Consider the following 12,474-nt stretch of genomic DNA (forward strand, 5'->3'; position numbering starts at 1 on the left):
CTTCTGTAACTGAAAAATGAACAATCCACACATTTATGAATTGCATGTGATATGTGGTTGGTTGTTGTTTGGGTGTAATACATTGGCATTTTCTGTCTCATTCCTTGAGAGAAGTTCCCTTTTGATACCAGTAAATAAACATGTCACTGCAGTAACAGTAACTTGTTATGTAATGATTTCTGTTTGGGGAAAACAAGCCACAGTTGAATGGTAATCATTCCTGAATCTTGATCGTAACATCTTAACTTTAACCCTCAAAGTGAATAAAAAATTAAGAATGAGGAAGAAATTGGTATCTGGGAAGTTTTACAAAAATTTAATAGAACAATTAGGATTCTCCAAAATTCAAAAATGAGCAGAACAAAAAAAAAAAAAAAAATTGAGAATATGGCAAGTTTAATCTACGGCACAAATAAATTTATAAATCATGTCTGATGTCATGAGATCAAAAACAAAGAATTTTATGACATAATATGCACAAACTAACAAAAACATCTTTCAGTGATAAGATCTTATATTTAATTAAAATATCTGAAAATTTCACATGTGCTTCACCATTCACCAAATACATACATACTTACATAAAACATTTTTAAATACTGCTAGATTGTAACACTTTCCATTGTACTTCTACTGGACACACTAAATTGGACACACTATTTTTTACAATCGTTAATACCTTTTCTTTTTTTTTTTGCACTAACAATTCTAAAAAATATTGTGTCCAATTTTGCATGCACAAAATTCAAAAGAAATCAAAATTTAAAAGAAATTTGTTTTCTATTAGTGTTGCAAGCCGGATGCAACAGCACTCTTTGTACTTGACAATCATTTGTAATAGACATTTTTGGAATATTTCGAAACCATTTTGATTTGTAGCAGACAAATACTGAAATTGTATATCAAAGATTGAGACACATAATACACAGTGTTACAGGTGTTTAACATTTAAACATTCCCAGGTTGTCCCTTAGAATGTTATAGTCTCAATGAATCAGTATTCATTATCAGTTTCATTACGGTTAAATCAATACGCATTATGAGCATCAAAAGTTTGAACAGAAAAATAAAGCTATATCCAAATCATTATTTTTTCAGAGCATGCCGATTTACTCATAAACAAGGCGACTTTTATTTTGACAGGCCTAAATCGAGAGTCTGATTTGCTTATCATGAGCTGGGGAAACACGGAATTCACAGTATGTAACTTATCTATTGTCATGTGTTCTTGTGAAACGCATGATGAATGCGTTTGTCTTCTGCATTATTCTGATCTTCTTCTAAGAAAACACAATGGCAGTACGGCGTCGGTCTTCCTGCTTGTATTTCACCGGATTATAGTGAAGCCTCAGGAAGCACGTCAGTCAAGACTTAAAAGGTTTCATTTACATTTTTAACAGATGACTCGGTCGCTTTTACGCAATAGTGACAGTGTACACTGTAATATGTTGCTTGTCTGATACAGAGGGTTGCCATCAAGCCATGACATGCTTGAATAAAAGCGGAAGTGTTTAGTAACAAAGTCACATGTAAGTGTTATTTTCTGTGGAAAGTCCGGGATAACCCTGTTAGAAATTCCTGATATTAAGTATTTACAAGATAGATAGATCGATAACAAACTATACACATGGTGTTACTAACGAGCAAAAGATAAAGAGTGCAACAACACATCAAATATATGAGTGTTGTGTGTCTTGGTGGAGGCACTGAACCAACTAACTATTCATTTATTATAAATGATATTATATATTTATAAATAACTATATTTATTGTGGAATTAAATACATTAAATATAGTTCTGAAAGCATGACTTACATTTTTTTTATTTTCACTAGTTCCAAACATCATGCGAGGTGCCGGTTTTCTGTGCAACAATAAGCCCAATATTGTTAAAGCCCTAATACTTTTTATGGCCACTGCAGCTTTGCTGTAAGGAACTAAATCTTTGAAGTCAAAAAGCCTAATGAATATATGTATGTACGTATGTATAAATAAATAAAGCAAGCAGGAATAGGTTAAAATAAACGGTATTCTTATTACAACGTGTCAAATTTCCCTTGCTCTTCTAGTGGAACTTCCCCCAGATAAGCTATATATATATATCTACTCCTAGATAGAAGCCAGACAATCATGCTTCGTCTTCTGATCATTTTAAGTTTCCTCAGAGGAGGTCGGTAATTGACTCCTTACTCATATGGCTAAAGCTGACACTGCTCTGGCTGGATGTTTCTAAACTGGGTGGATATGGCAGGAGGTTTATAACAACATTTTTTTCCCACAGCTTATCTTTCAGATATTGTAGCACAAGGAGACACAGCTGTTGAGTTCGGTCAAGATGCTTCTTTCTCTTGTGCGCTGTCAGATGCGTCTGGTGTCAAACAAGTCACCTGGCAGCGGGTGCGTGACACGGAACCGGTACAAACTCTGGCTACATACAGCGACCTCTTCAAGGTTCACATGGATGATCAGTATGTCGGAAAAGTCAATTTCACAGCATCGTCAGTTGATTCAACGTCCATTGAGATCAAAAACACGACATTTGAAGACGAGGCTTGCTACATTTGTTCCTTCAAAGTGTATCCACTCCAACCTAAACGACAAACCTTGTGCCTCACTGTTAAAGGTAGGTTAAATACTTGCTGCAACCATGAAAGTCACAAAGCTTTTCTTTTAGGTTTTGAGTCAAAAACACTAGGATCAGCTAACAAGGGCAGATTTGAACTAAAACACTGAACTGTGTTTTCAGGACTAGGGCATCTCAGTTTGAAATTTTATACAATCTGCTTTTGCCAAAACAGTGGTTTTATATATGTTATATTTTAAAACTATATTTTAAAATTGATTTATGAATTAGTGTTTCATTGATGTTTTGAAATGGCTGAAAAGCAATTAATGGCTTGTAATAGGATATTTAATGGCAGGTTCCTAGTGTAACAACTTACCCCATATAGTTTGACAATATTCCATACTATTGGGAACACTAGGTTGATGCGAGTTAAATGAACTATAGGGCAATAGCAGTGAAAATATTTAATAGCTGTTTTTAGTCAAGACTTTAAGTAAAAAAGTAAACCTACCCTGAGAAATATTATCTGGACTAAAAAGTGACAACTAGCTCCAGTCTCCCCTAATTCATCAGTAAAGTGTACAATATATGTTGTCCAAGTAAAAAATGAGTTAAATGAACTATAGGGCAATAGCAGTGAAAATATTTAATAGCTGTTTTTAGTCAAGACTTTAAAAAAGTAAACCTACCCTGAGAAATATTATCTGGACTAAAAAGTGACAACTAGCTCCAGTCTCCCCTAATTCATCAGTAAAGTGTACAATATATGTTGTCCAAGTAAAAAACAATCTCATCCAAGAGAATGCAGATATGCCCAAACTGGTAAGGGATGGTGTGAATCAGAAGATACTCCCACATCGCAATGCAGGACCAAACAATGTGTTCAAAATGCAACTGGAACTTTCACACAGTTTCATAAAAACGAAAGGAGTGCATGCAGCCAGTTATCCACTTTTTTTGTGTGTGGAATTAAAAGATTGTACACAATTATGACATAAGACCTTATGTTGCTGGTATTTTTGCAGGTATATCAGAAATAACAGCATCAGTGAATCCTGCACCTAGTTCTGATCCAGATGTTGTAGTCTCATGTTCAGCCACTGGTAAACCGGCTCCAACTATCCTCTGGAAATCTGCAGAGAAAGAGTTGAACAACTTTAGGTCAAGTAATTTCACAACTCTCAACAAAGACAGTTCAACCACCATTACGAGCAACCTCACGCTTCCACTGTCACAGTTTCATGGGAAGTATGTGGAATGTGTGGCTCAGAGTGACGGCATAGAGAAGAGCGTCCAAATCTTTGTGCCTGATGAAGAGAACAAAGGTAACTTGAGTTGATTTCTGAAACAAGTTTGAGTGGTAGTGACTTAGTGGATTTAAAACTACATAGGCTCGGTGGCATTATTGTTAATTTTTTAGCTTAATTCTGAAATTATGTATGCATATTTTTTAATAAATTATCAATATTTACACACAAACCAAAACCTTTTTTGTTTCACAGAGAATAAAGTCACAATAAGAAATTATATCATTCCGATGCTGGTCTTGATTATTATCAGTATTGTCATTATCGTCATATATCTTCACACCAAGTTAAATGGTAAGCAGAAAAATATTACACTCTAGCTATCAGCACCATATTTATTGTCATGTACAAAACAGCGTTATTTTGTATATTCATTATTTATTTTTATTTTTTTCAGATAAAGATGATCAAAAATCAGCTTGTTTGGCTTGAACTACTGTGCAACTGTTACTTTATTCAGAATTGATCAATCTCTCTGATGCTACTTTTGTCATCTGCTAAAAAAAAAAGTCATTTCATGTTTACATTTGTGAATAAGCTAATTTTTAGATAATAATATAAATAATATCTGGTTACCTGAGATAGTCTGCATTTCTCCACAGTTTCTACATCCTGCATCTGCACTTTAAGTTCTTTCAACCTGACATTCGGTATTATTTATTGTTGTGAGATTTGTCTATAGGATTTTAAATAATTCTGTTACAGCTGTCTGTCTTGGAGTAATATGCTCAATTTAATTTTAAGCAGTAAATCATTTTGTATTTATGTTCATGCTACCAATTCAGAAATTGTATATCAAATAGAATAGATTTTTTTGTGCGTGTGTATATATATATATATATACACACACACAACCTTTTGTAAATGTGGATTTCGTGTGGTTTTCAACAATTTCATATATATGTTGAATATGTTCTTATCTATACTAGGTATAGTCCATATAGGTGTCAATTTCTATTACTGAAACTCACTGAGCCAGACATGAAAATGTGCAAGCCACAAACTATTATAGCACTCAAACGTCTTTCCACTAATCTACAACAAACTGACATGCTGTTCAGCAAAGCTGCAGCTCACCCGTCCATAATGCTCAAAGTTCTCTAATAAAATATTCTTGTTGGATCCAGAAGTACATTCCTGAATCATCAATCAATCACTGATGACTAACCCACCACAAAAAGCAATAGAATAATTATTGCATCACTGTTAGAGAACACATTCCTTTTCAAATTCCTTTGTATCTATTGCATATTCACAACCCATTCTTCTATGCGTTGGATGTGCTCTAGCACTAAAAGTACACTATACAAATAAAAAGAAGTTCTCATGTGACAGTATGTTAGGTCATATCCAGTCACACTCATTCCAGTGAGTCACACTTAGGTATTGATTTAAACTCTACAAGGAAAGTACCTGAAGTAACCACTATCCCCCTGAAATGTAAAATGGAAAAAAAAATTACCAAATACATAGCTTATTTCTTAATCCATACCTAACTTTGTGTAACAAATAATACAATTTAAGTTGTCATTCACTAAAGGTCTTGCCTTATTCACATGAAAACCTTGCACATTAAAGGAATATTTCACCCAGAAATAAAACTTTGCTGAAAATGTACTCACCCTCAGGTTATCCAAGATGTAGATGAGTTTGTTTCTTCATCAGAACAGATTTGGATGAATTTAGCATTAGATCACTTGCTCACCAATAAATCCTCTGCAGTGAATGGGTGCCGTCAGAATGAGAGTCCAAACAGCTGATAAAAACATCACAATAATCCACAAGCATCCACATGACTCCAGTCCATCAATTAACATCTTGTGAAATGAAAAAGCTGCAGGTCTGTAAGAAACAGGTTCATCATTTAGACATTTTTAACTTCAAATCTTCACTTCCAGCTAAAATATGCGTACATAAACTTTACATAAAAGCTGCCTCATCTAAATTAGGAGAGAAATGTATACAGACCAAGCACTGTTTAAAAATGAAAACAGTTTTAAACAAATATGTCGGTGGATTTTAATGCAAGAGGACAACAGGGGATGCACTTTTCCACTGGATGAGGCATTATTATGGATAGCGGACCAAATGCGACAGTTTAAAGTTAAAACACCTTAATGACAGACCTGTTTCACACAGCTTTTTTGCTTCACAAGATGTTAATTGATGGAGTCATCTGCATTATTTGTGGATCATTGTGACATTTTTATCAGCTGATTGGACTCTCATTCTGATGGCACCCAGCAGTGGATCATTGGTGAGTAAGTGATATAATGCTCAATTTCTCCAAATCTGTTCCAATGAAATAATCCACTGATAAATACAACAAACAACCTACTTTTAAATAATTTTTTCTTATATATCTTTTTCTATTTTGCTTAACGATTAAATATTTGATTCATAATCAACAGCTAATTAATTAAAGTGGCGAGATTACTAGTATTTCAGACACATATTTTTGTATCATTTTCTATAGACACAATATTATCAAGAATCTCAGACTCCCCAAAATCATATCGTACAGTAGGGTGGAATGCTGAATCTGAATACCGTGACCTCTTGAACACACACGCTATTTACCAAAATGCATTAAATGAGTCACTCTGTTCCAATGAAATAACAAATTTTACATCTTGGATGGCCTGAGGGTGAGTAAATTTCCAGCAAATTTTTACTTACATTTTTGCTCTGACAACGCATACAAACTCATTTGTTTACTTTACTGGAAGTGCAGAACACCCAGCACTTCCTTCAGTGCTTGCATGTTTCACATGGCATTGGTCCACTGGATGCAAATTTAATAAACAAATCTGTCCATTAACAATTTGGCATGTTAAAGAGATAGTTCACCCAAAAATGAAAATTCTGTCATTAATTACACACCCTCATGTCGTTCTAAACCCGTAAGACCTCCGTTCATCTTCGGAACACAAATTAAGATATTTTTGATGAATTCTGAGAGCTCTCTGACCCTCCCATAGACAGCAATGTAATTACCACGATCAAGGTTTAGAAATGTAGAGAGTATCCACTGAACTTAAATGGCGAATGCTGTTCTGTGTCAGCTGCGCCACGCGGATACGTTTTCTATGTTTTACGCTTTCATTTGAACGAACATCAAGTAGGAGTTTACACAACAGAGATGGCAGAAATTCTGTTAGCTACCAGGTGGATGGAGAATTCTGTTAGCTACCAGGTGGATGGAGGATTCTCGACCAATGAATGTGGTGATGTGCTCAGATTCTTTCTCAGCATTATCAAGTCTAATTAGTGGGAGATCCTCAAGACAAGATATTCTATATGAAATTATTTAAAGTATGTACAGGGTAAATACATTAGGAAGCAAGCTATGTTTCCTGTGGGTTTCAGCACATTTGGGAGGATGGAAATGAGGAAGTGGATCATCTAGCAAAGGAGGCACTGAAATGATCTTATATAGAACTGAATATTCCACTTTGTAAAGAAGTTAAGGCTATAATTAGAACAGCTATAAAAGGCAAATGGCAAGTACAATGGAATGAGGAGGAAAAAGAAAGACATCTTAATCAGATTCAAAATAAAATTGGTGGTGAAAGAGGAAGTCGTGGCAGTAGAAGAGAAGACACAATCATTACCAGACTTCGCCTTGGGGCATTCAGCTCTTAATCATTCCCTGTATAGAATGAACAAACATGAGTCTGGGAATTGCAGTCCATGTGAATTAGCAAAAACTGTAGAGCAGGGGTGTCAAACTCAGGTCCTGGAGGGCCACAGCCCTGCACAGTTTAGATGCAACCCTAATTAAACACACTTGATCCAGCTAATCAAGACATTAAGACTAATTTGAAAACTATGTGGTATGCGTGTTGGAGCAGGGTTGGAACTAAACTATGTAGGGATGTGGCCCTCCAGGAACTGAGTTTGACACCCCTGCTGTAGAGCATGTATTAGTACAGGGGTGGCGAACGTCAGTCCTGGAGAGCCGCAACCCTGCAGAGTTTTGCTTCAACCCTAATCAAACACACCTGAACAAGCTAATCAAGGTCTGAAGGGTTACTAGAAAGCTACAGGCAGGTGAGTTTTAATTAGGGATGGAGCTGAACTCTGCAGGGCTGCGGCTCTCCAGGACCGGAGTTCGCCACCCCTGTATTAGTATATTGCACTGCTTATCAAAATGAAAGGATAATTATGGTGGAAGAGTTAAAAGTTTACAAATATTACACTTAAAAAAACTGCTGAATAATGGCTTGGAAAGTCATAGGGTATATAAAGTATTAATGAAATATTTAAGAAAGGTGCATCAGTTTCAGAGGATTTAGAAGCCAATTTATTATTAGTGGTCCTTTCCTTAATTGTTTCTTCTTTCTTTCTTCCTGTTCCATTAATGAACCACACTCCAGCTCAGTAGGTGGCGGGTCCGCGTGGCGCGGCTGACACAGAACAGCATACGCTGTTTACGTTCAGTGGATACTCTCCAAAATGGGGCTAGGGTGACGCAGAGGACATGAATTGTTGAATAAAGTCGTTATTTCTATTTTCTTTGCATACAAAAAGTATTCTCGTAGCTTCGTAAAATTACGGTTGAACACCTGATGTCACATGGATTATTTTACAGATCTCCTTGCTACGTTTCTGGACCTTCATCATGGTCATTACATTGCTGTCTATGGGAGGGTCAGAGAGCTCTCAGAATGCATGAAAAATATCTTAATTTGTGTTCCGAAGATGAATGGAGGTCTTACAGGTTTGGAACGACACGAGGGCGAGTAGCCTAATGACAGAATTTTCAGTTTTGGGTGAACTAACCCTTTAAGTACATATAAATGCTAATCAACTCCGTAAATTATAGACAGCACACAAAAGTAGTAGTTGTTTTGTTCAAGTTCATTAGCCTTCTAGTGTATTTTGATTAATCCACTGATAAATACAACAAACAACCTACTTTTAAATAATTTTTTCTTATATATCTTTTTCTATTTTGCTTAACGATTAAATATTTGATTCATAATCAACAGCTAATTAATTAAAGTGGCGAGATTACTAGTATTTCAGACACATATTTTTGTATCATTTTCTATAGACACAATATTATCAAGAATCTCAGACTCCCCAAAATCATATCGTACAGTAGGGTGGAATGCTGAATCTGAATACCGTGACCTCTTGAACACACACGCTATTTACCAAAATGCATTAAATGAGACAGCAAAAATAAAAACCATCTCAGCATTTATTTCAGTTTTTGGGAAATACTACTGGTTCCTGTTTAACATGATGATCCATTCCCAAAAGTGTCAAGTCATTTTAAATGCCATAATATAATACACAATCATTTGTTTATTTAAACAGGAAACTCCAATAATTACTTCATATGCCAAAGTTGGCAAATTATTAATTTCAATCTACATAAATTAATGAACTCTTATAGCCTACATAACTCTTATAGCCTACATATGTCTATATTGCATTCATATTTCAGAAATGTCGTATACCATGTCTTGAAGTCATTTAGTATGAGTTGAATGTTTAGTGTAGCCTATGTTTAGTTTACTACCAGGCACAAAAAAGGTCACTTCAACACGTGGTTGGATATAACGCGAAACCATACCGGGAAGCCCTAAAAATGCCCTCTAAACGAAAGTAACTCTCACAACCGGTAAATAGCCTGTGGGAAATTCATATTCATTTCACTATCAGTAGCCCATTTCTGCTTCACTATATAAGCGGTGTCTGATTACAAACAGATCATACCAACCATTCGACATGTTGCGTCTACTGATCTTCATTTTAAGCCTCATAAACAGAGGTTGGACATTATTTAATTTTTCACTCAATACATTGCATTTCTTTTCGAGACAAAACTGTATTAAGTTTGTAACCTAATAACTTTTCATTTCGCAGCTTTTTCAGATATTGTAGCACAAGGAGACACAGCTGTTGAGTTCGGTCAAGATGCTTCTTTCTCTTGTGCGCTGTCAGATGCGTCTGGTGTCAAACAAGTCACCTGGCAGCGGGTGCGTGACACGGAACCGGTACAAACTCTGGCTACATACAGCGACCTCTTCAAGGTTCACATGGATGATCAGTATGTCGGAAAAGTCAATTTCACAGCATCGTCAGTTGATTCAACGTCCATTGAGATCAAAAACACGACATTTGAAGACGAGGCTTGCTACATTTGTTCCTTCAAAGTGTATCCACTCCAACCTAAACGACAAACCTTGTGCCTCACTGTTAAAGGTAGGTTAAATACTTGCTGCAACCATGAAAGTCACAAAGCTTTTCTCTCAGATTTTGAGTCAAAAACACTAGGATCAGCTAACAATTCTAATCAAAACATTAAACTGTTTTCAAGACTAGGGCATGTCAGTTTGGGTCAGGCTGTCACTTAAAAATATTTTAATTCTATACAATTTCCTTTTGCCAAAACAGTGGTTTGATATTTATATACATTTTAAAATTGATTTGTGAGTTATTTTGCGTTTCGTAGTTGTTTTGTTAGATATAATAGGCTATTTAATGGCAGGTTCCCATTGTGACAACTTAAGCCCATGTAGTTTGACAATATTCCATACTATTGGGAACACTAGGTTGATGTGAGTTAAATGAGCTGCATCTTTTTCCAGAGCAATAACAGTGAAAATGTTCAATAGATGTTTTTAGTCAAGATTTTAAAGTTTTGTACTTTCAAAAGCAAACCTACTCTGAGAAATATTCACTGGACTAAAAAGTGACAACTAACTCCAGTCTCCCCTAATTTGTCAGTACATGTTGTCTAAGTAAAATACAAGCAATCTCATCCAAGAGAATGCAGAGATGCCCAAACTGGAAAGGGATGGTGTGAATCAGAAGATACTCCGAGATCTGACTAATGATGGCATCTCAGTGCAGGATCAAACAATGTGTTCAATATGCATCTGAAACTTTCTTTCAGTTTCCAGTTCCAGCAAAATGAAAAGAGTACATGCAGCCAATTATCCATCGTTTTTGTGTGTGGTATTAAAAAATTGTACATAATTAAGTCATGTTGCTTGTATTTTTGCAGGTATATCAGAAATAACAGCATCAGTGAATCCTGCACCTAGTTCTGATCCAGATGTTGTAGTCTCATGTTCAGCCACTGGTAAACCGGCTCCAACTATCCTCTGGAAATCTGCAGAGAAAGAGTTGAACAACTTTAGGTCAAGTAATTTCACAACTCTCAACAAAGACAGTTCAACCACCATTACGAGCAACCTCACGCTTCCACTGTCACAGTTTCATGGGAAGTATGTGGAATGTGTGGCTCAGAGTGACGGCATAGAGAAGAGCGTCCAAATCTTTGTGCCTGATGAAGATAATAAAGGTAAGATGTTCAACATGGATATCGGTTAGAATAGAATAGCTATTATACAGTAACTTTCTGCCTAATGCAGTCAGGTTGATTCAGTCATGCTACATATTTTTGATTTGAGTAAAACCAGTTAATTTAGATGTTACAACCTGAAGCACATTTTTAGATTGCTTGACAAAACTGCAAAACCAATTAAGATACATTCATTATGATGACATTTTGACTGCAATACTTTTTCTCATTATTGAATAAATTTTTTTTTGTCTTACAGTGAACAACGGTCCAAGAAGTTACATTGTTACAATTTCAGTCCTCATTATCATGACTGTTGTGGGTCTTGTCATTATTGCCATCTGTCTTCACACCAGACTAAAGAGTAAGCAGCAAAATCCATCTCTACGACTAGATGAAATAGGCTAATACAACCGCAACATACTGTCATCTTTTAATAATATATCTCAAAAGCAAACTAATTTAATACATAATTAAATTTTGCTTATCTTTTTTTCCCCCAAGGAACTATTATTGGTATAAAATCTACTTCTGAGGAACCCCTTAATGCCCCAAACGAGGAATGTTAACTTTGCTGCTACCTCATAGTATGGATTTTTGCTCATGATCTTTGTTAATATGAACTTTTGGGTTCTAAACTGTGTATTAATATTCCTTTAAGGAATCATGAATTTCTTGTCTAGTATTAATTTAATTTATTTATTTGTTTATACCATAGACAGTTGATATTTATTCTGTAACTTTTAGATTTTTAGGCTCATATATTTGCACTTTATGACACATATGAATGTACTGGCATGCACTAAATAGTTTTTAATTGTCTACTTGTGGAGTTTAGTCTGTGACAGTAATTTATACATTCATAAAATGCAGGCTCTCTACTAGTCTTGATATTTACCCACAATCCTTGATGTCACACATCATAGAGGAACAGTAATGTGTTGAGCAATGACAGAGATTTAGGGAAGAAAAAACATTATTGCCCAATACAAACAGATAAGCTAAAGACTGAAAAACCTAGTTTTCAGCAGTGTGAAACAAAATGAAAGTTATGGCATTAATGGACACAGAAGCTGCTTTGTGGTTTCCTGCATGAAACTGTAAAGGCTGCATAGAGAGACAACTGCTATTGTTAGTGCTTGTTGACTGCAACAAGCTAAATAGAAGTGTATCTTGCTGGCAAAAAGTACTGTAAAGTAAATCAAACATATTTGTGTTTCTGAAAATATTTCTGTATGATATATACCTACCTATGTGTCTAACCAGTAATATGTGAT

General features: G+C 35.4%; 2 protein-coding genes across 2 annotated transcripts; both read left to right on the forward strand.

Moving 5' to 3' along the window:
• The first annotated feature begins 1,210 nt into the window (after window positions 1-1,210).
• Window positions 1,211-5,134, forward strand: LOC107565422 (OX-2 membrane glycoprotein). Its single transcript, XM_016250666.1, has 5 exons — window positions 1,211-1,359; window positions 2,282-2,623; window positions 3,592-3,891; window positions 4,069-4,167; window positions 4,271-5,134. Exons 1-5 carry the CDS (start codon window positions 1,221-1,223, stop codon window positions 4,303-4,305), a joined length of 915 nt encoding a protein of 304 aa, XP_016106152.1. The 5' UTR covers window positions 1,211-1,220; the 3' UTR covers window positions 4,306-5,134.
• A 4,280-nt stretch (window positions 5,135-9,414) lies between these two features.
• LOC107565429 (OX-2 membrane glycoprotein-like) lies at window positions 9,415-11,777 on the forward strand. Its single transcript, XM_016250674.1, has 5 exons — window positions 9,415-9,658; window positions 9,754-10,092; window positions 10,898-11,197; window positions 11,457-11,561; window positions 11,702-11,777. Exons 1-5 carry the CDS (start codon window positions 9,616-9,618, stop codon window positions 11,764-11,766), a joined length of 852 nt encoding a protein of 283 aa, XP_016106160.1. The 5' UTR covers window positions 9,415-9,615; the 3' UTR covers window positions 11,767-11,777.
• The last annotated feature ends 697 nt before the right edge of the window (window positions 11,778-12,474 follow it).

Source organism: Sinocyclocheilus grahami, unplaced genomic scaffold (assembly GCF_001515645.1).
Source record: "Sinocyclocheilus grahami isolate Dianchi unplaced genomic scaffold, SAMN03320097.WGS_v1.1 scaffold25.1, whole genome shotgun sequence".
Lineage (NCBI taxonomy): Eukaryota > Metazoa > Chordata > Actinopteri > Cypriniformes > Cyprinidae > Sinocyclocheilus > Sinocyclocheilus grahami.